The 23360-nt window shown below is 38.5% G+C and overlaps 2 protein-coding genes across 2 annotated transcripts; both read left to right on the top strand.

Annotated features, from left to right (window-relative positions):
• Window positions 1–66: 66 nt before the first annotated feature.
• LOC132793968 (large ribosomal subunit protein eL29) lies at window positions 67–732 on the top strand. Its single transcript, XM_060804157.1, has 3 exons — window positions 67–155; window positions 343–457; window positions 525–732. Exons 2-3 carry the CDS (start codon window positions 356–358, stop codon window positions 651–653), a joined length of 231 nt encoding a protein of 76 aa, XP_060660140.1. The 5' UTR covers window positions 67–155; window positions 343–355; the 3' UTR covers window positions 654–732.
• A 4392-nt stretch (window positions 733–5124) lies between these two features.
• Window positions 5125–21644, top strand: LOC132793959 (kinase D-interacting substrate of 220 kDa). Its single transcript, XM_060804139.1, is given in 13 exon segments — window positions 5125–5625; window positions 13094–13228; window positions 14027–14224; window positions 14297–15466; window positions 15468–15858; window positions 16544–17756; window positions 17822–18000; window positions 18060–18289; window positions 18352–18522; window positions 18589–18795; window positions 19012–19399; window positions 20768–21067; window positions 21148–21644. Coding segments are annotated over 13 exon segments (4965 nt in total). The 5' UTR covers window positions 5125–5430; the 3' UTR covers window positions 21336–21644.
• The last annotated feature ends 1716 nt before the right edge of the window (window positions 21645–23360 follow it).

Raw genomic sequence — 23360 nt, 5'->3', positions numbered from 1 at the left:
GTTGTTTACCATTCACAATTAACCAAAGAAAGGAGTTGCCAGAGCTTTTTGAAACATATAACAGCTGTTTTTAGTCTATCGATAAGCAACGTTAACGTAATGTATCGATAGTGACTCTGCTTCTTCCTCTTCTTTTCCGCTGAACTGTCAGAAACGTAGGTCGCAAATGAAAAAGATTATAATTAAAAATCTATGAAAATGTTGTTTATACTAAACAATCGGCATTTGTTGCACTCATTATGGCAAAAGGATATCGTAAATGGTGTACTAAATTTAATATTTTCTGTTTTCATATTGTGGTACCTTCCGATTGGCCGTCGACTATTACTTGATACCCAACAGTTGATAATTCGCAATGGCCAAGTCCAAGAATCACACAAATCACAACCAGAACAAGAAGGCTCACCGCAATGGCATCAAGCGCCCACTGCGTAAGCGCCACGAGTCCACCCTGGGTGTAAGTAGAGTTCAACCAACCAACTAATTAATTGCAAAATCAATCTAAAATTGTGAATTTTCCACAGATGGATGTCAAGTTCCTGATCAACCAGCGTTATGCCCGCAAGGGAAATCTTTCCCGCGAGGAGTCAGTGAAGCGTTACAACGAGCGCATTGCTGCCCAGCAAGGCAAGCCCAAGCCCGTTAAATTGTAAATTCCAGGTCGCATTCGTTCTATGTTTTGAGTGAATATCGCGGCTTAGAATAAATGAAAAAAACTTTTTAACAAATGCATCCAAAGTGTTGTTTCTGGTGTTTCTAGTGAAAGTTATTCGGGATTTTGCAATATTCGAAAGACATTTTCAGGATTTCAATGATTCAAAGAACTAGCTGGAAAGTCGGATTAGGACGAACATTTATTACAAATGTGTGGCGATGCAACAAATAGCTTATTTCGTGCATGCTACTTATAATTCATATAAACCATGATAAAACCGGTATACCCGGAGATTCGAATGCGTTAAAAACATTGCATTTGAACATTAGCTGAAAGAGAAGCTGGGATTAATGCTTCTTAAGACCACTGCTACAACCAGATAGAAAAAGCTTTATGGACTTTTTTAATATCTTATTTTTTTTATTAAATATTTTTAGTCTAAAAAGATATTTCAAAGCAGTTTTATTGAACAGCTGTAGAGGTGTGACCATTAGAAAATTTTAATAATATACTGAGATAACATTTTCTATACCATCAAGTATATTTGCCCCCGTCGTTTACGGCCTCACTGTGCTGCCTTGTATTATTAAAAATTTAATTATTTGCTAGTCTGGCAACCTTGGTTTGGCATCAGCATTTTGCCAAGCAAACAATTTCTTGGCCACCCAATTGTATGGGAAATTCGTAAATGCTTGCACCATTGTTTGTTGGGTAGTCAAATCGCAGCGAACGTAGAACTGTCGTTCGGTCGCCAATACACATATATGTAATTTAATTTAATAATAGTACAATACATTTTAGAGTGTGAAGACATTGTGTCATAAATATATGAATTATATTATTCACTAATTATGTAAACGGCAAAAACGGTGCTAGTTAAAATCAAATTGAGCAGTGAAAGAATCATTTTTCGCGCAGTGTGCTGTGGATGCTTGCTTATTATATGTACGTGAATATGTACATACATATGTATGTACTTGTATATTTTACTTCGTGTTCGTGACAGTTTATTTTACTTACATTAAGTAGTTTTTACATCTAAACGTATACTACACATATTTCTAAAACGATAAATAAAGCAATTAAAGTGCTACTGTTAAGACAAACAGTGTAAAAGTCAACGTGAGAATAAAAATAATCAGCTATATCGACGTTTCATTGTCACACATACACGCTCACATTCACACAACAAGCGCACCGCGGATACACGTGCGTGTCTACCTACACACATACACCCACACACTCAACACACACACTTTTGCATACAAAGCAGCGCTCAGCTGTGCTCAGCTGTCATTTGTTGTCAATGTGTTTGATCCTGCCACAGTGTTTTGTTTTGCGCGGCAAGCTTGCAAATCGGTGTACCGTAACAACGGCAATAGCAACAACAACAATTGATTGACTCAACCGGTAAGTTTAATTCATATATTCGTAGAACACACTTAACAATTGATGAGGGCGATTCTTTGTTTAATTCAACTTCTGTTTTTCGCAGTAAATCAAGTAAATTAAAAATCGAAATATATATGTATTTAACGTTTAACTACTAGTATTGGCTTTTGTGGGTTGACTTAAATGCTTAGAATGACACGAACTCATACAATTAGTATACATGGTAATATGAATTTAAATTGCACAGACACGTTTGTCTCTCATCCATAATTTAAGTAGATTTGTGCGTAGTCATGATTTTCAAATAACTTAAACGGGTAGTGTATGATATGATATATATGTAGATGTGTAGTATTATTGTAGAAGTTGGGGTGTTAATTACTTAAACAACATTGTCATTTTGTGTGAGAAAACAATTTGCTTGTCTGTAGATTTCCTAACTAAACTCCAAATCAACATGTCCATAAACTAACAGTTGATCTTCAGTTTCGCCAAGTCTTTGACGTGAATATCCGAGTGACAAGTTATGTATAAATTGAGATATTATTAAACATATCGAGTTCTAGCCACGCAAATAACGATTTTACTTAGAGCTCGGTTTGTTCATCTTCATCGAATGTAAATAATAAACCCGTAAATATTTATTCAATATATTGTGTGAGTACAACGTTAAATGGTTTTTAATAATCCTATTTCAAAGGCGGAAATCAATACATTGATTAGTTCCGTTTGCTTTGCGGGGGAATATAGTATATATACATATATCATAATGTCTTTGTGATCCGTCATAATTAAATTGAATAATGGCATAATGCCAGTGTGCTCGACCGTAAAGCACACTTTATCTCCATTGTTACTGTGTCATTTATATTTACCAACTGTGTTGATGTTGGCACGGCGCTTATCGTCGTCACAAATGGTTGATAAGAAAGTTACTTGAGTCGGTCTGTTCTTATTATTATTATTTCTTTTTTATTTTGTTATTGAAATCTGACGGCGCTTCGTGTTGTCAATGCAACGCAAGCGATTGCAGTGATTTATGATTCATGACCTCGTATATATCCAACTTCCACAAAATGAGAATGTTAATATCAAAGTTATAGCGATTATTTAAGAGTTTGGGCAACTGCAAACATTTTAAATTCCACTAACGTTATCTAAAGCTCCAGAGACAACTACAAACAGTTGAGAAACGGAGCTTGATGATCATCAAAGACTGTGATTAAGTTGTTGTTATTTACTTGCAAGTGCTAATTTGCATTGTTACCTTAATAAATCAATTTTAACAACAATCAAACCTGACAGACGTATCTACTCTAATTATGAGTTCATATAATACTGTACTCAATGGGTTTGATCTTCAACTCGACTCTTTTAAAAGTCATTTTTTGTGTTGCGTCATACAGAATTTCTAAGAACAACGCAGCTTTCACATTCCACTTAAATTTGTCAAAATAAAAACCAGTTATGTTCGTTTTCTTTATATAATTGTTAAACTATTTATAGGGTACTTTTTAGTCGAGTGCTGGGTATGAGCTTATTTTTATCATATTGCTAAGATCAATATTCCACAAATTAATGTTAATTTATCTGATCAAAAATGTAGGAAATTGAAGCGAATAAATCACATCTACGGTAGATAACCATTTGTCCAAAATATTTCTCAGTTGTGATCGAAAGCCTGAAAGTGACAGAGATTAGGTTGATGTCCGATTGTCAGAGAGAGTGTCAGAAACGTTTTGAAAGTAATATATCTATCACGTATTAAAATGGTTGAAAATATACCAGTCTATTCTATATCACACTATATGGAATCCCTACTACCGCCCGAAGAACAAGTGAGTTATTTTTTTTCCCCATCTCCCAACTCAGCTATCCAAGTACTTGAATGAGTCAGACGATACTCTTTACACACAGGAAAAGTACTGTGTAGTTTCATAATTTTATTGCTTACAAACAAGAGTCTATTATAATGCCAATATTTAATAATAGATCACGGCTACTTGGCGTTTGCTAGGTGTACAAGATTATTTGTCTATGTGCCCAGCTATTCGTGGAAGTGTTGATTGAGCCATGGCAGATAATCAACAAATTTGGTTTGCAAATTGTTTTGGCAAGTTCTCGATATAAATACATATAAATATATGCATATTGTTGCAATGCATTTTTATTGCTTACAATCAAAGCACATGTGTCCAATAAACACGCTGTTATAATTGCATACTGTCTGATTTTCCATGACAGCCCAAAAGTATGCAACGCTTTTTGTGCACAAGCGTACATCAAATCCGCAATCACAATTTGAATGATGGGGTTGTTGGGCAAAGAATTGATTAAGTGTGTTTCTTTAATGCATTTCATTGTTATAAAAGTGTATGCATGTATTTAGTTTGTGTTTGCATGTCTGAGTACGAAGTGGTGAATGTAAACATAAACAGAAAATGTTGTTCATAATTGTGTGTTTTGACTGGCACCCGGCTCGGCTTGTTATCAGTCAACGAGATCACTCTCAACTTAAATACGACAGTAAAACAAAGCGGAGATAGAGAGCAAGTTGTTAGCACTGGAGAAAGAGAGAGATGGAGAGCGGTAATGAGTAATTTTAAGTTCTCTCGCGAGTCGAGACTGACAACTCGCTTTACGATAACCAAATAGAAATGTATTAAGTAGCCGTTGTCATTATTCATTTTTGGCGCTAGTCATAATTGTTTGCGCGTGTGTGTGTGTGTGTTTGGTCTGCATGTAGTTTGTATATAAGCGCCGTTAATGTTGCGCTAAATTGTTGTGCTTTTATCTGGAAAACAACCAAGAACAAAGTTGTGGGAATGACAGACTATCGGATACTCTATTTTATACAAAATGTAAGAATTCACTGATAATTATTATCACTAGCTTTATCTAATAACATAAACATTGCTACATTTCTTTTGAACTGTGCCAAATTTATGCTACCCGATTTGCTATACTTTAGACGTACAGGGTATTAGTTGTAGTGAGTGTAAGGCACATGGTTTGAGCTGCATAATGTGCCGTCAGCGCCTATCCGGACCGTTCCCTGCGGTTAGTTTTTCAGCAGTACGCGTCGCGTGAGCTCGACATTTCCGAGCGATACAGAATCGGAATCAAAACTTGAATATATTTATATTTTGTTTCGCCAAACTAATGGCAACAAGTTAATTACATTATTTAAGGGTTATCAGTGCTGTAGATTCGATTAAAGATTAAACATTCGCCAAAACAACATGCTGAAATAATTGCCGTCCGTCGAATAAAAATTGCTGCTCTAAACGAAATCTCTGTGTATTGTGTGTATTTTGCGGACTATTTGTTCTGTGTTAAATGGCCGTTTAAGTGTTTTAGTCTGTACTATTCAAATAGTCAAAATGGGTCGCACCCCCAAATTGGATCAAGTGGGACGCTCCTATTCGGAGATGTCGCCGTTAAATCCGCCCTTGTCGGCACACTCCACGGCCACGACGAGCTCCGGCCATGAGCGTAACGATTCCGGTGGATATGGCAGCTTATTTCCATTCGGATTCCTTCGCGGCTCCTTTGGGCGCAGTGGTAATTCGATTCAGGTGGGTATTACTACAATGAGTTCATGGGTATTATTACTACATAGAGTAGAGTGAAAAGTACTAGGTTCTATTGCCAAAAGCGTTTTGCCATATGTTTTGATGTCAACTGTTGGTTTATCTGATAAGCAATGCGGGCGGGCGCAATATAGATATTTTTTTTTTTTTTTTGGGGCCGCCGCCGCCGCCAGACAGGCAAGTCAAACATATGTTTATACACATCTGTGTGTAGTTTATATACCGCTCACTATATATGCTGATTATAATGCTACAGGCGGCTGTAAATCGATAGCAAGCAGACCACTGAGTAATGTTTTCTGATGTGTGTATTTATGAACACAATTTGCATCTGTTTGTTTATAGTTGGTAATTTAATATCGACTGTGCTTTAATCAATTATTTGCTGTTTTTACTCGTATTTATGAATATTTATTTGTTTATTTCAAGTAATTATTAAGTGTAAGTTAATTCTTAATTATTGGCAACTCTGTTTTGAAATCTTTTCGAATGCAGCCTAAAAGTAGGCAATAGATTTTGTGTGGCCTGCCTATTGTGTGAGTGTGTTTGTGTATGTGTGAATGCACTTGAATCAGCCTTTTGGACATTCGGAATGGGAGATTTTGCACAGGTATTTTACAAGTATTTCGAGTTCTTGAGGGTACTAATAATTAATTATTGTTACTTTTGAGTAAAAAATTATCTGTGCATACTTAAGGAAATAATCCAAGAATGTTTTATACGTATTCTTAAGTGCTAATAAATACAAAAATATTTGAATATATGTCAATTTTTGCAGTCGGGATGTCTTTATTTGTTTTCTTCATTGTTAAATCGATATCGCAATTACGCTTGTTGTCCGTACTGTCAAGAGAAGAGCGAATACACTGCAAATATTAATTTCCAGTGCACTGCGAGTCGCATGCACATTCTATATAGTATATAACTATACATTATATACAGTTGAAAGATAGATATATCTCGCATCATCTCAGAGCTTCACAGCACTTTTGAGTGCCTTCCCAGCAAGCTGTAAATTACTATTGACACTCACTGTCGGCAATAATAAACTTTATTATGGACTGTCATAATTGAAGGCGGCATTCTAAGCAATCGCCCTCCACGGGCCGCTTCACACAGAAACTCAAAGTCAAAGACAAGACTTTGATTCAGTTTTATTTGACTCGCAGCCTGGAACGCGTCTTCGTGGCAAACTCGACTCGATTCGTCTTTTTTTTTTGTGTTGTATTTTGTTGCCACGCGACTAATCGAATTTTGGGCAAAAAGTGTGAAAATAATTACCAAGAAAAAAAGAATAAATTAGAGGAAAGAAAACTGATTTCAATTAGCAAATAGGAAGTGCTGGTTTCTAGCAATCCTCTGCTTAATATCCGTTCGTTATCAGAGTCGAGTGCTTATCGGGGATCTCTCCGAGATGCTTTGTTTGTTCAATTAATTAAAAGTCAAAGACAAACTGCGTATCGTTGTTCATATATGGATGTTGCATGCAGTGTGGACCACACAGTTCACTTTGGAACGCCTCCGAAAAGCGGTCGACCAAATAGAAAAGATTGCAATACTTTTTCAATAATCGCAGCGGAAAAATACCTTCAAGACGGAACTTAACGGCGCGAGTTTGACCAAAATGTTTAAGGCCCGCTTAAAAACGCATCCGGGTGAATCTGAGGTGAATCTTTATTGCAATCGATAGTGTGTAACTTTGTAATTGTTATTTATGCAATTTATAATGTGTGTTTACACTTAGTTTATAGTTGTAATCTATGTTTACCGTGATAAGTTTACAATAACGATTGTGGACGTCAACAAAGTGCAAACACTATAAAGTAGGACAGATATTATCTACACAGGGAAACTAACCTGAGATGTTAAAGAGATGTTATATCAGTTGCTGGATACTCTCAAATTTATGTGTATTCTTTATTTATTGCCTGCAATTGATTTGTGTCTTGCATCTCTCTGTATTCACATAACAATTAACAATTTGTTATTCATTCGTAAGGGGAAACTGGGAACGCAGAGATTTTCGAGCTCTTTATGAATGACATTTCACTTGCGTTGAATCAACAATGTGAACATGCCTTTTAATCAAGACAATTAGACATGTGCAAGAAATTGTTGAATAAAAGATACTTTTTTACAACAGAACCTTAACTACACATATAGAACTTGTGAGAGACACCAACACACACAAAGACACACACTTAATTACTAATCAGTTATCCCAGTTGGCAGCCACAGCTCTCTCCATAGCCGGAGGGGCCTCATTAAACTTAACTTGCGATAAAGTTGAGGTGTCAGAAGGTAACAAGCACACACAAAGAAAACAGCTAACATGCAGTCGGATGATAAAGCGTCCAAGCTGAACAAAAACCCAGCCACAAAGACGACGTCTGACCCAAAGACACACACGACTCCAACAACAACATCAGAAGCAACAACAACCACAACTGTTGCTGCTGCAGACTCCAACTCCAACTCGAAGTCGAGCAAACAACGGACAATCAGCGCTTTGGTACGCGGTCTACATGACACGGGCACAAATGATCTGCAGTCGCTGCATCGTCCGCTGCTGGAGCGTGAGGAGCGACTGCTGATGTTTGCGGCGAATCACAATTCCCAAATCGACGCCAAACACAAGCACGCTGGGACGTCGTGGTGGAGGCAGCGAGTTGGCTCCACATGCGTCGCTGCCGCGACTAGTGATCAACATCGAGGCATCCGCCGATGCAACAAGTTGCAACACGACAGCAGCGACAACAACAACCACGGGCAGTGCATTAGCATTATCGCCATCGCCAACACCGACGCGCTCCCTCACCCCCGATAGCTATGGCCAGGAGTTGAACGGAGATGCCGGCAGTGGGAGTTATCATCCAGAGCTGAGCATCACGCCGAACACAACGCGACGTTTCAGTCACTTTAATTTGGCGTTACGTCGCTTCTCCCATATCCACGTACATGTACTACTCTTCTTCTTCTTATTTCGCCATTCGTTTGTTGTCTGTCTTTTTTTATTGCCTTGACTTTCGATTTAACCAACATACATGTTGCTTTTGCGGCTGTCTTTGTTCTTGTCTTTGGCTGGCTGACTGACTATGCTTCTAACCCTCAAGTCCTGGCTGCCCAAGCGATAACCTGTCCTTAACTACATACAAGTATCTAAAAATAAAACCCAAGACGCTATTTTTATGCCCTGCCCTGCCCTGCCTCTCTCTTCTCCTTCTATGCTACTTCTTATGTGATCCAACAAGAGTTCAATGTGCTTTCCTGCCTGTCGTTAACTCTCTTTTTATTGTTGCTCCTTGTGTACACATTCTATTTTTATTGCGTTTCCTCTTTTATTTTTTGCCAAGTTCTACAATTAATAATACCAAATCGATTAACGTACACTAGTGCACTAAGTTTACTTAAGCTCTGATGGGCTATTTTAAGGAAATGAATGAATGCACTTCAAATTGAGTGTGTCACGCAATGTAGATAAACCTAACTAGAGACTAGTCTGAAGTCTTTAAGTGTTTAATTTAGCTTTGTTCATTTTGCCGACACACGACGAGAATCAAACTTTTCGTATTGGCAATCGTTTAGTCTGTCGAAAAGTTATCGATAGCTGTCCATCAGTGTCGATAACAAAAACAACAGCAGCGGCGTAAAAGAGAACAGACAATAATGTATTAGCCATTATTGGACAAGGCTATAAACACTAATAATAATAATCATAATTATGTACTCGTAATTTTCGAGTACTTCCAATTTTTCAATCGTTTCGTTTGCCAAGCAAACATTTTCTATGCAGCTGATTAAATTTTCTTGACTTTTAATCAATGTGTGCAAATATTTATGCACAACTTTGGTAATAATTTTGAAAACCAATATTACAATTAACCCCAATACGAACGACGAATTAAGTGTATATGAAAAGTTCCCCACTAAAGTTAAAGATACGCTCATCAATTGAGTTTAGTTTAGTGTCTTCGTTTAGCTAATTTACCACTTGCCGCGTTTTTAATTAAACTAATGCGCGCGCTCAAAGAGAGAGAGAGAGGGAGAGAGAGTGTTGAGTGTGCTGCTGGCAAATCAATTAAAAATTAACAAATGCACTGCACTATACACCAGTTAAGGTTATTAACTGCAGTTGGCCTTTACAATGTCAGGCCAGGCCCAGAGAAACTTTTCGTAATTTATATTTGTTTTTACTGCGCACAATGGGTTTGGCACCACTGTGCGTGTTGGAGCCGCTAGAATGGCAGCCAAAAGCCGACGCAGCATTGGTCATTGGTCAACTGTTGAACTGGTCATTGGTCACTTTAGTCTTCAGTTCAGTTCAGTTTTAGTTTTAGTCGCTAGCAGTGCGTGTTGTTGGCCAGAGCGTGTGAACGGAAAATGCAGCGACGAAGGAAAAGCATTTGTTGACTGTGTGCCTAAATATAGCTACTGGCCAAATTGGCAAACACGTTTTAAGTGGCTGCGGAACAACACAAAATTACAGCATTTCATATAGTGCGCGCACGGATGTATCTCGTAGATACCTATCGAAGTATCTCCACATGCCTATCTACTGCGTATCTTTGTATCTAGTTACATGTGTAGTCATACAGAGACGATCGCGCGCTCTGCAATTTGTAATCAGTGCCAGTTTTCGAGTTTTAAGTTTTGCGTGCCCGCTTAAAATCGCACCGAGAGCGAGAGAGAGACAGAGAGAGAGGGAGAACGACAGAGTATTTGGCTTGTTGATAAGCAACACCGTCATGCGATACCCAACAACAACAACAGCAACAACAGCGACAGCTAACCAACCAAGTCAAGCAACCGTCTAACCAGCACACATCCAATAGCTTGCACATGGCTGCTGCTTTTGCTTTTGCTTTTGCTCCATTGGCTTCGCACATTCAAAAGCGATCCGTCGTCGCGAACAGAAGCGTTCTTGCAGATACATTCGCTGAGTTCTTCTCTCTCGCGCGCTATAAACTAATAACAAACATATTTAAGAATGCATTTTACGACTGCCGCTTAAAGGCACGCGCTGCTTTAATTACGCGTATCTACTTAATATTATTATTTTTTTTTATAAATGGTGCCAGTGTCTTTTGTCGTAAATCGTAAATCATGACTTTTTATCAGTCTTGAGTAAATAAAACAATTCAAAGATTTAATTTACAATTGTTTAACATCTGCAAGTGCAACGCGAAACAGCTGACAAAATGAAGCTCTCAAAGAGCTTAGACGAATTAATTCTAAACGCGTCGCGTTTAAGTTTAAATAATCTGCGATCGCCGACGAAGAAAAAGCCCAAAAATGTTAGTATTCATTAAGAACCAAAACTCATAAATAGTTTTTCATAAATATTTATAGTGATCTCGAAGAAGTAAAACTACAAAAATTGTTGTCAGTTATTTTCGAGTTATGCCTTAATGCGTTTTAGCACCGAAAATAAAGGCGAGATATGTTTGTATCTAGATACACAACCTTAATCACACCTTTTTGCATACGCTCCAGACGTCTCGATATTTGCCAACAATTATTTACAAACATTTTCACGCCTTAAAAACGTTAATAAACGAAATCAATTTGTTACAATTCGCAACGAAACTCATTACAAGGCATCAGCATTCTCTTTAGTCTCTAGCATCTAAATGAAGTTCTCTTTCGTCACACACACAATTTTAGTTAGGCGTTGATTCATCAGCATTTGCTTAGAACTGTGACAGCTTGACAGCTTCATTCCGCTTGATTTTGGACCATATTTAAATTGGTATGTGCCAGTTAAGCTACTGCAAAACGTGAGTGCTGGCTTATTTCGCACTGGCAAATACAGTAATCTCTCGTTGGCATTGTTATCATGCTTGGTAGGTACATATATAGTATAGGGGGCATCTACATATGTATGTCCAAAATCAAGCCATCTACAAGAATTCTATATTAGATAAACGAGAATACCTTTTTCCTTTCGAGATTTATTAGGCGCCACTATCAATGGTATTACTGAGGTTGGGCATTAAATCTTGACAGCTGTCTGTCTCAGCACGACTAAGAAATATGGACATATCACTGACCATTTGACAGCCATAAGTTATCCCAAATGAACCGATATTTTATCTCATATATATAATATTTTGCTTCTTATCAATTTTTGATGTTCTTCTGCTTCACTGACATTGCAAATTTTCTCCTTTTGCAGTTGTATAACAAATCAATTGGCAAACGCATTAATTATGAAATTCTAATTCTAAGTAACATCTCATAAAGTAGATTGTGACGAATATTCGTGAACAAGTTGATTCACTTTTACCTTTAATCATATCTCTTCTAAGGGACACTTTAGCCTTCTTTTGTTATCATTAACCTTTATACGTGAAAATCAAGTGCAATTTATCTTTATTTATGCTTTCTCAAGTATTTTGATAAAAACAATGAGTAATACTTAAATAGCCTTATTAACCACACAGAGTGTTGACAATTCCTGACGATTATCATAATGTAGAAATGTAATTAGTACATTCTTGTATATTAGAATAATTTATAAGTGGAATTAGTACATTCTTTTAAATTAAAACAGCTCAATAAATGCTTTTAACAGATGCCAGAGGAATTGCTTAAAATGCGTACTTAAAATGCAATCTGTTAATTATTTAACAGCTTTTACACTATATTAAAATTGCTGACTACAAAATTACGCAATGTAATTAGAAACTATTTATTTCCACAACGATTTTTTGTTCTTACGAAGAGAAAAATATGGTCAACAAATGGACTAGTTGAATAAGAACTTTATAACTATTTATAACTGCTGTTTAATTTGAAAAAAAAAATCATATAAAAGAATGTAATATTAAAGTAATCTTTACTCTATTACGAAAACTTTTCTTATCAAGTAAAATTGTTAACAAATGTTGAAAGTTATCAATAATATTAGCATACTTACATAAATTTGCATCTTTTTAACATTATGAGTTGCATATTTGTTGCTTTTGCTGAATATATAACTTAAGAACTTTAACAAATGTATAGACATTAATAAGAATTAATTGACACTACTGTTGGCCAAAATATTGCTCCAATATTAATTGTGTATTTCCCATAAATTGTTCTAATCAAATATGACGTTTACATTGTAATTAAATTTGTCCCTTTTTGGAAGTTCCCCTTTCGAGTTCGAGTGTAATATTTGCATTGTATTTGAGTTATTTCTTAATATCGGCACATGAACGTTTCTTTAGCATGTGACTTGCAAATTGAAATAACGAATGCAGAATTGGATATTTAATTAAAAAATAAAAAAAGTTGTTTGCAAGCGTTTCGTAACCCAATTAAATGATATTCTATTTTCCCCACCAACCCCACATTTAGTCAAAGAGAACTAATCTTTGGCATTGCATGTTGTATTCAATTATTCGCAAAAACTGTTTGTTTGATGTGCTTGTCTTCCTTTGTTTTCTTTTGTTTTATCACAATTTAGAACATAAATCGATACGGAGAATCCATGGGTTCACTCGGACATCGCGCCCTGCTGCAGTACATCGATAATAATGATATTTCTGGTCTGCGCGCTATACTCGACAGTCGTCATCTAACCATCGATGATCGCGATGAGGTGAGTCACCTTAAATATTATTATTTCTAATTTGATTATTAGTTTTGAATTTAATTGATTACTTTTCGGCTATCTGCAGTTGAATGTTAAATGATAATATTACATTCTTTAATTTCATTCTTTATCAAGTTGATTTTTAGTTTGGCATTTTATATTGTTTCTTTCTTGATTAGTTGAAAGTAAAATGATGCTGTTGTTATATTATATAATTTCATTCTTGGTTTTGATATATTGCCTTTTATTGTCTTACTTTCTTAACTATCTAAACTTGGTCATTTACAAAAAAAGTAAAGTTAAATTAGCTTATTTCCATAGAATAATAGTTCATAGTTTGAGTAGTTTTCACCACATAAAATTTATTACTTTGGGCTTTTATATTATGTAATTTTATTTTGTCTATAGTTTTTTTATTTATTTATTTCCATATTTTGTTTTTTATTTATTTATTTCCGTATTTTCATTTTATTTACTTATTAGTTTTCTGTTATTATACCTAGTAACTATACACAATTTTTAAAGTATTCTTATTTTATTTTGTATTTACTTTTTTTTTATTATTATTTCTGTTCTCTTTACATTTATTTACAATTTATTTTGATATGTATATTTATGTATATATTTTATATTTTTATTATATATTTTTTACTCATATATTATTTATTTTGATTTAATTTATGTTCTCTAACTTTCTTTACATATACAATTATATAAAATTTTCAAATTAGTAAAATATTATATTTAATATTTTGATAATTTCACTTCTATTATGAACTAATCTTTCATTAATTTGGTAAATAGAATGCTACCACTGTGCTTATGGTGGTCGCTGGACGCGGCTTAACTGCTTTTGTGCGTGAGTTCTTGTCTCGTGGCGCCGATGTGCAGGCGGAGGATTTGGACAACTGGACAGCTTTGCTGTGTGCCACACGCAATGGACACTTTGATGTGGTGCAACTGCTGCTGGATCATGGCGCCGAAATCGAGCATCGCGATATGGTAATTAAAGAAAGCTCTTACTCTTATTCCCACTTTCCTCTAACTTCAATTTTCCTCACTCTTCCCTCTTAGGGCGGCTGGACCTCGTTGATGTGGGCTGCGTATCGCGGACACACGGATCTGGTGCGTCTGCTGCTGGACAAGGGAGCGGATGGGAATGCGCATGGCAATTACCATTTGGGTGCGCTGCTTTGGGCTGCAGGACGTGGTTTCAAGGACATTGTGGAGCTGCTGATACAGCGAGGCGCCAAGGTGAATGTGGGCGATAAGTACGGCACCACAGCGCTGGTCTGGGCGTGTAGGCGTGGCAACGTGGAGATTGTCGACACGTTGCTGAAGGCGGGCTCCAATGTGGACACCGCCGGCATGTACTCCTGGACACCGTTGCTGGTGGCAGCCTCGGGTGGACACACAGACTGCGTCAGTTCGCTACTCGAGAAGAAGCCCAATGTGAATGCTTTGGACAAAGATGGCATGACGGCCCTGTGCATTGCCAGTCGTGAGGGTTCCCAGGACATTGCGGCGGCACTGATTGCCGCCGGTGCCTATATTAATATCCAGGATCGAGGCGGCGACACTCCGATGATACATGCTGTCAAGGGCGGACATCGCACAGTGGTCGAAGCGCTGCTGAAGAAGCACGCCGATGTGGACATTCAGGGCAAGGATCGCAAGACGGCGATTTACACGGCCGTGGAGAAGGGACACACGCAGATTGTGAAGATGCTGCTGTCCACGAATCCCGACCTGGAATCATCCACCAAGGATGGCGATACGCCGCTGCTGCGCGCCGTGCGCAATCGCAATCTGGAGATTGTGCATATGCTGCTCGATCGCAAGGCCAAGGTGACGGCCAGTGATAAGCGTGGCGACACCTGCCTGCACATTGCGATGCGTGCTCGCTCCAAGGCCATTGTGGAGGCACTGCTGCGTAATCCGAAGCACAGTCAGCTGTTGTACCGTGCCAACAAGGCGGGCGAGACACCATACAACATCGATTCCCTGCATCAGAAGACGATACTCGGCCAAGTGTTTGGCGCCCGACGTCTCAATACCAACGAGGATTCCGAGGGCATGCTGGGCTATGAGCTGTACTCCTCGGCGCTGGCGGATGTGCTCAGCGAACCGACGTTGACCACACCGATTACGGTGGGTCTGTACGCCAAGTGGGGCAGCGGCAAGAGTTTTCTGCTCAACAAACTGCGTGAGGAGATGAACAACTTTGCTCGCCAATGGGCCGAACCCCCCGACGAAGATCGGAGGATTGCTTTTCATCGTTTGCCTGCATATATCGCTGCTCATTGGCACCATTGTGGGTCTGAGCACGTGGTCAGCTCTGTGGGGCTCACTGGCTGCCTTACTTTTCCTGCTGCTTGCGTATCTTCTGTTGGCAGCTGCAAAGTACTGTAACTACCAAATGGACATGTTCTGGGCCTACTCGGTGCTGCATGGCCTGGAGAAGCGTATCACACGTCTGCGTCTCATACTGCAGGTGACGTTCTGTCATCCACCTGGACCACAGGCTGACTCGCAACCTAAACCTGTGCGGTTTCACTTTGCCGAGGCGAGCAGCGCTTCTCCAACGGGAGATGGCGCCGTGGCTCACATGCTAGCAGCACTTCTGGATGCTATGGGTAAGTGAGAGATATCGGTTATATATTCTAATGTTGTTTGTCAAGTATGACAAGAACTGAAAAAAAAGAGTTAAGGATTTAAAAGAAATAGTTTCATAATTGGTTCAAGAAAATATTATAAACCTAACTTAGCTAATTTTACATTCTGTATCAAGAGTAGATTTTAACTTTCTACAGCATCTATAATAGATTAGAAGGGTCCTAAGGGTAGCTGGAAAAAATGTCAGGAAAGGGGAATTTTTGGAATTTGTAGTGGGACGTAAAAATCTGGATTTAAATATTATAATTATATCCAATTTAGTCTGCTAAATTTAGTACTTCAAATTCGAAATATACTATATATCAAATATAACCTATATCGATATACCGAATACAGCCGTCGGTATATTTTAGTATTTTTGGGCTATATTAATTAGTATATTTTAAGAATAATTCCGCTCTGTTTTGCTTTCGTTAAAAGTGTTTGCCGGGTATCTCACGGTCCACCACATTCAATTATAGTTTTCTTTCTTGTTTTTATTAGGAACAATATAATATTTGAAATATTATTTTAACGATGTGTTAATTATTAGTATAGATTTCTATGACAATTTAAAGAATTAGCATATTAAGGAAGCATTATAGAATAGTTTATTACAATATTACAAACCAACTTTCATATAACCTACCTCTCTATTTCCTTCAGAATCCCACTATGGCTGGCTGGCCACTCGCTTGTATCGTGCCTTTCGCCCCAAGTGCCTCAAGATGGACGTCGGCTGGCGTTGGCGTCGCATGTGCTGTCTGCCCATTGTGCTGCTCTTTGAACTCGGTCTGGTCTCCCTCGTCGCAGGTATCGCACTGATTGTGGCGTACTTTACGCATGCTAATGAATCGGAGCGGGAACGCATACTTGTGTCTGTCTATGTGATTGCTGCGGTGTTGGTGGGACTCATCTGCACCCATCTGCATGTGCTGGCCAAGGTCTTTGGCTCGCTGTTCATCTCGCACAAGCGGCAGCTGAAACGCGCTGTGCGCTCCAATGAGAATGCGCCGCTCACGCTGCTCGGCGCCGAGGTGGCTGTGCTGACGGACATGGTCAAGTGTTTGGATGCGTTTACCAATCAACAGAGTCGACTCGTAGGCGTTGTCGATGCCCTCGACTCTTGTGATACGGAACGCATTCTTACACTTTTAAATGCAGTGCAGACTTTGCTCTCATCACCCAATCGTCCCTTTGTGCTGCTCATCTCTGTGGATCCGCATGTGATTGCCAAGGCAGCCGAAGCGAATAGCAGACGGCTCTTCACCGAGGGCGGCATTGGTGGTCACGATTTTCTGCGCAACTTGGTGCATTTGCCGGTGTATTTGCAGAACTCGGGACTGCGCAAGGTGCAGCGTGCCCAGATGACAGCGCTGCTCTTTAAGCGCAGCGGCGTCGACTATCAGGTGGACGATGGACCCACTTTGGGACACTCGGTGTCTGCACGACGGCTCTCCAACGCCTCGGAGATCATGTCCAGCCAGGAGAAACTGCGGGCGCCACACAATGCTCAGCGTGGCGGCGGCGGTGGCAAGAAACTGCGACTCTCCGAATCGGTGGCCAGCTCGATTGGCTCCAATCTGCATCGACTGGGTCAGAACCAGCAAGGTGTGATCGACTTGTCGCGTATTGTGCTCACCGATGACTATTTCAGCGATGTGAATCCGCGCAGCATGCGACGCCTGATGAACGTCATCTACATCACGGTGCGTTTGCTGAAAGCATTCCAGATCGACTTTAGCTGGTATCGTCTCAGTTCCTGGATCAATCTCACCGAGCAGTGGCCACTGCGTGCCAGTATGATTGTTCTCCATCACGATCAGTACATGGACAGCAATGCCGATGACAATATTTCGCTGCAGAGCGTCTACGAGAAGTAATTAAATGCCAGCTGAACTCCAATGTTTTCTATACTAAATATCGTTGTTTAATTTCTCTTAGAGTGCGTCCCAAATTGGCGTGTTTGCGTGAGGCAGCTCCACTGCTGGAGCTGGATCGTGATGAGCGCAAGCTGGATGCCTTTTTGCAGCTGCATAAATCTGATTTGCTGGTCGCAGACTTGCGCATATTTTTGCCGTTTACCATCAATCTGGATCCTTATCTCCGCAAGGTACTCAAAGGTAAGTACGAAATGTGCAGTTTAAGTTAGATTCTTACTCACTATATGCCATATTCACAGAGGATCAACAAGTCATCGAAGACGAAGGCTCGCTTGTGCTGCAAACGCGTCCCAGCGTCTCGCACAGCATGCGTCCACATCCCGCGCCCACCACCTATGTGCCTTCGCCTCAAATGTATCCGCCTTACCAAATGCTGCAGAACGAGTTTGCGGTCAACGAATTGCGGCCGCGTAATCTGTCCCTAGAGCCAACGACACCTTTGATACCATCGCCCAGCGATTCATTTGGCGTGAGTAAATGTTATTTTCTCGAATTGTGCATAAATTATGATTGATGATTCATTTTGGGCAGGATGATATACTACAAACGAAGCTCACGGATCTCACCGTTGAGGGAGTCATCAGTCTGTTGGAACGCATCGAGGATCTGAAGCCAACGCTGCAGAAATTGGCGCCTGTGCTGCGTGACAATGCCATCAATGGACGCGTATTGAAGCACTGCGAACTGACGGATCTCAAGGCGGTTAGTCATATAATCAATGGTAGTTGAAGAAGTAGAATCAACTTAAGTTTGCCTTTCTTAATGCAGGTGCTGGGATTGAGTTTCGGACATTGGGAACTGTTTCGTTTGCTAATCACCACGCTGAGGGATTGCGAGCGTCTGCCACGCAAGGTGCGTCCACAACCCGCGCTTACAGAGACGGCAGCCAATCCGACCGTCATCAGGGAAATACCAGAAGCGTTGCCAGCTCCTTCGCTATCGCGCAGAAACTCAGTCAGTCATATGGAGAAACAGGTTAGTTGCAAACTTAGTTTAGTTTAAAATTAATAGATATAGTTAGCTAAAATCGAATCATGCTTTGATTTATTTCTGAAATCATGCTTACGCTAATAGTCGAAGATCCATGATTATGAGTATCTGCAGGTAAAAGAAAAGAGTTTAGTTTATGGTTTAGTTTTTATTTAATGTATGCTAAGTTCGTATTGTTAATTGTATTTCTAACATTCTTAGGTTACGCTTGAGGAGCAGATGATCTGCGGCGCATTGCAAACCCTCAACGAGGAGGCCTTCGAGGATGTGGCGAGCAGTGAGCGTCCAAGTCCGTCCGGTTTGCCCACAGGTGAGATGTTAGCTGCAGCCGCACAGCTGCAATTAGCACCCATTTGCGAGACCTCAGAGTTTGGTTCGCCCTCCGACGAGCAGCGGGTGAACAGTCTCCTGCAATACAACAACAACAATAACAGCAATAATAACAACAACAATAGCAGCAGCAACAATGCGACACAATCGAAATATTTAAATAGCGAATACACTCGCAGTGCCAGCTCGCATTCCCTGCAAAGTCTTAACGCAGCTGCAACAGGCGGCGGTGGCGCCTCTGGTGGCCTTCAGATGCGTGGTAACAGCAGTGCCGATTTAATAAATGTTGTTAGCGGTGGCAGCAGCGGTGGTTATGGTGTACATAATGGTAGTGGTGTTGGTGTTGGTTCTTCTGCTTTCCATAGCTATCACAATTCACATAGTTTAGTCCGCGGATCGCGTCCGAATTCCATAACCGACGAATTCCTCATTGAACCAATGATGCCGTATACGACGGTGCCAACGGTGGTTGTGGTGCCCAACAGTGATATAAATTACGACGATACCAAACTATAAACGCCCATCTATAGTACTAACTAACATATCTGTATTAAAAACGAAAAACAAACCAAAAAAACGAGCTTCCTAATTATCACGAACATGTAAAATAAAATGCAAAACAAAGCTTAAAATAATATGCATGTACATTAACTCTTAAAAACTAAGCATAATAATAATAATAATAAAATGATTAATACTATTAGTTATTAGACAACACGTGTAATCGGTGTTACTGCAGGTCTGGTTAAATCATAGTTTTAACTTTAAGCTTAGTTAATTAAGTTAACAATTTATACTAAACAACTAGCTGGATAATAATCTACTATATCTGTGCCATTAAAGCAGTTCAAGCTAAACTAAAATATTAAAAACGTTTAAACGCTTTTAAAGATTCATTTTAAAAGTGCTTCAATAGAAACTTTCGGTAGCTCATGATGCTTTTATGCATTTTTGTATTTTTTATTTTCGGTATTATTTTTTCTGGTGCTTCATCCAAGTTCTACAAGATAGAAAGAAGTGCTAACATTTGTTTTTTATTGTTTTGTTAAGTATTATGTGTAACATGGACTGCACGATTATTTAAAATTAGTTTTAAGTTGACATAACGACTAACAATCTAATAAAATGCTGCTTCCAGAAATCGGAGTTATCAACCAACATTTATGTGTAAAGATCAAATAAATAATCATACGAACAACTCTTTACCAAATGCATTTTATTGTAGTGTGTTTTATAACATTTTGTTTAAGAAATATCTGCCTATTGGACAAGGGTAAATTGATTATTAATTGCTTTCATCTTTGCTCACTAATTTTCATTTAACCCACATTTGCATGTTTAATTAATGTCTTTTAATGTTTACTTAGATTAGCTTGTAAATAATTTATAAATAATAAATGTACTACAGAAAGGTCTTTGGGTAACTGTATATAAGTTTAGTTTTTTTTTGTAAATAAAATAAAGCTGCTCTTCATTTTCGTCGTCAACAAAAGGCCAAAGAGACTGCGTCAGTGCAACATCCAATTGTTAACTTTTGTCACATTTTGTGTGCTTCCCCTGTTTTCGAGCTTTTCCCAATTTTGTGAAATTTCTAACTTTGTTCTTCAATCGTCAATGTTGTTTCTAGAACTCGAATTGGCAACTACCAGTGCCATGTTGACACCCACTTTGCTAGCCTCTGGTTCACCGATGCAGCAACGTCGGGACTCGATACTAAAGCAGCAAGGCAGCGTCAAATCAGAGAAGCGAGTATCGATCAAACAAACGCCTAGCAGCAGCAATCTTGCCGGCATCAACAACAACAACAATAATAATAACAATAATGCGAAGCTAGCACCCAATGTGGAATACGTTTCGGAGCGTCAAATGGAACTGGCAACGGGCCAAGGCAGCAGTAAAGGCCGGCTGACCACTAAACCACCGGCAGGTAATTAAATTTGCTATAATTATGTGTTTCTTTTAATAGTCTGTTTGTATACTATTCGTTGTCTTTTGTATCTTTTTCAGGTCCCCGACCAGCCTCTCTGATCATAACCAAAAACGATTCAACCTCGCAATTTCAGCTGCTGCGCTCCTCATCTATTGAATACGAAGACATCGAGGCGCAGCAGCATTCTATACGTGCTATTAGAACCACACTACTTGAGCAGCAAGAAGATGAGTCCGCACCACTTGTGTTTACGGTGCGAAAATGATAGTAGGTCTATAGAGACTGCAATCAGATGCGGCAGCAACAAGAAATTCAATATGTGCTTTTTACTTAGTGCCAGTTAAATTAAGTTACTGATAGGTTATATTTCGAGTAATGCGTCTCACTGTTAAACGTAAATCGCGTCATAAACAAATGTTGATAGAGAAAATTGTTCACAAATATACACTTACTACTATTATGAATTTAATATGCATACTACATAAAAGTATGCATACGACAATTAAGACAATTATATTTAATAAAAAAGCTTTACAAACAAGCCAAAAAACACTATATCCTCACAAATAAATTACCAAGATTTCAAAGAAAATTTCTTAGTATTTCCCTTCAACAATAATTTGAATTTCAGTTATTTTTCGTTACTCTAATGCACGCAACGTAACGTAAGGGATTACGTAGCGTTAACAATTGCAACTTTCGATATTCTTCATTTATCGATAAGGGCGCATTCGTTCTCATTCTCGTATTTTTCTAAAAAGTGAGGGGTCACATGACTAGTTTTAAAAAAATGCTACAGAAAATATCTAGAATTATTTGAAGATTAGGAATGAAATGAGATTAATTAAATTTGTGCAATCGTTGTAGAAGTGTAACCAGGTAGTTATTCTGTACTTTGGTATATCCCATCAGCGTACTTCTTACATATGCTGCTTTTGGTCACACCTAATAAATAAAACAGCTTTAGGAAAGCTCTTTCGTTTGTTTTTGTTTGTGATTCTAAAAAATGTTCTTGTCAATTTTTTAATGGCTGCAGAAAAGCAACAATTAATTATGTGGCCGTAAATCAAATAGCACATATTAATCAGTGAACTAATGCTAATTTCAAATTTGCAAAGAATAATCTCGTGTTATTATAGGCTAACATTACCGTAAGTAAACAATCATTGCCCTTGCGACCTTTCGAAAACGTGTTTTTCTTCCGTTTTACAACGCCCTACATTATGCTTGTGTATGTAATATGTGTGTGTCTGCATAGTCAATACATGCGGAGAACTTCATTGTATACACAAAGAAACCACAACATTGTGAAAGAGAAAGCACATGAATGTACAGCTGATTTTTGTTTACCAGCAACTGAGGGTGCGACATTCTCTTGCCGGAACAGCTGATGAGCGCACGAAAACTTGAAAGGTCACCTTGAGCTCAATAAAAAAAGAATTGAGGAATTTATTTGCTGGTAAAGTTTAATTCAGCAACACATCATAGTTTTCGGTGAAAAAATAAATAAAATTAAATAGTGGCATAATAATTAATTTGAATACAAAAATAAAATAAAATAAATAGATTTTAGTCAAAATATCTACAAATTATTGGCTTTGCCAGTGCAAGTAAAAAAAATATATTATCTAAGTGTTGATATATGTACATGCTCGAATTTTGGGGGTCAATCTATGCAAAAATACATTTAAATATGTTCGTTAATCAGACATATGTTTGAATAATTGCAAATCTATGAGCATACAGATGTCTATAAGTATGTAGGTCAATGGACGCAATAAACTTGTGTCTATTTTTAAGCGAGACAACAAAATGTTTACTTAGAATTCAACTTTAAGCCAAACGATAAATACGATAAACAAACGAGAAGCATTTCTGCTAGAAACTAGATAAGAAAATGCAGTTGAACCGGTAAAAATAATAGCAAGGACTTGCACAGTGTGAAAATTTGTGAATGCATAATGCAAAAGCTAAAATGGTTGCGAAATTCGCTTAACTATTGCGTATGCTTGTGTTAGTTGGTGTAATAAAGTTGAAATCAGTATTATCTAACGACCTTTAATACTTCGTTCGGCACGTAAGCTTTGCATGCATGCAATGCACCAAAGTCATGGGCGCCGTTAAAAAAGCTTCACGCTTAGTTGCCAAAGCAAAGCTTCTATGTCGTTATTATAAGAAAACACTCAAATCACACACGCACACGCATGCATTTAGTCATTTATTAAGCTCACTTAGCATTTGCACTTGCTCATTTTAGTTTTATATTTTTGTTGTTAAAATAGTATTTATT

This window comes from Drosophila nasuta, chromosome 3, assembly GCF_023558535.2.
Source record: "Drosophila nasuta strain 15112-1781.00 chromosome 3, ASM2355853v1, whole genome shotgun sequence".
Lineage (NCBI taxonomy): Eukaryota > Metazoa > Arthropoda > Insecta > Diptera > Drosophilidae > Drosophila > Drosophila nasuta.
Note: the sequence above shows the minus strand (reverse complement) of the source record. Positions and strands in the feature narration are given on the sequence as shown.

Bases quoted from the DNA above. Each gene is read 5' to 3' on its own strand.
- LOC132793968 (XM_060804157.1), top strand. From the start codon at position 356: ATGGCCAAGTCCAAGAATCACACAAATCACAACCAGAACAAGAAGGCT. The intron at 458-524 runs GTAAGTAGAGTT...AATTTTCCACAG, and splicing joins GCCACGAGTCCACCCTGGGT to ATGGATGTCAAGTTCCTGAT.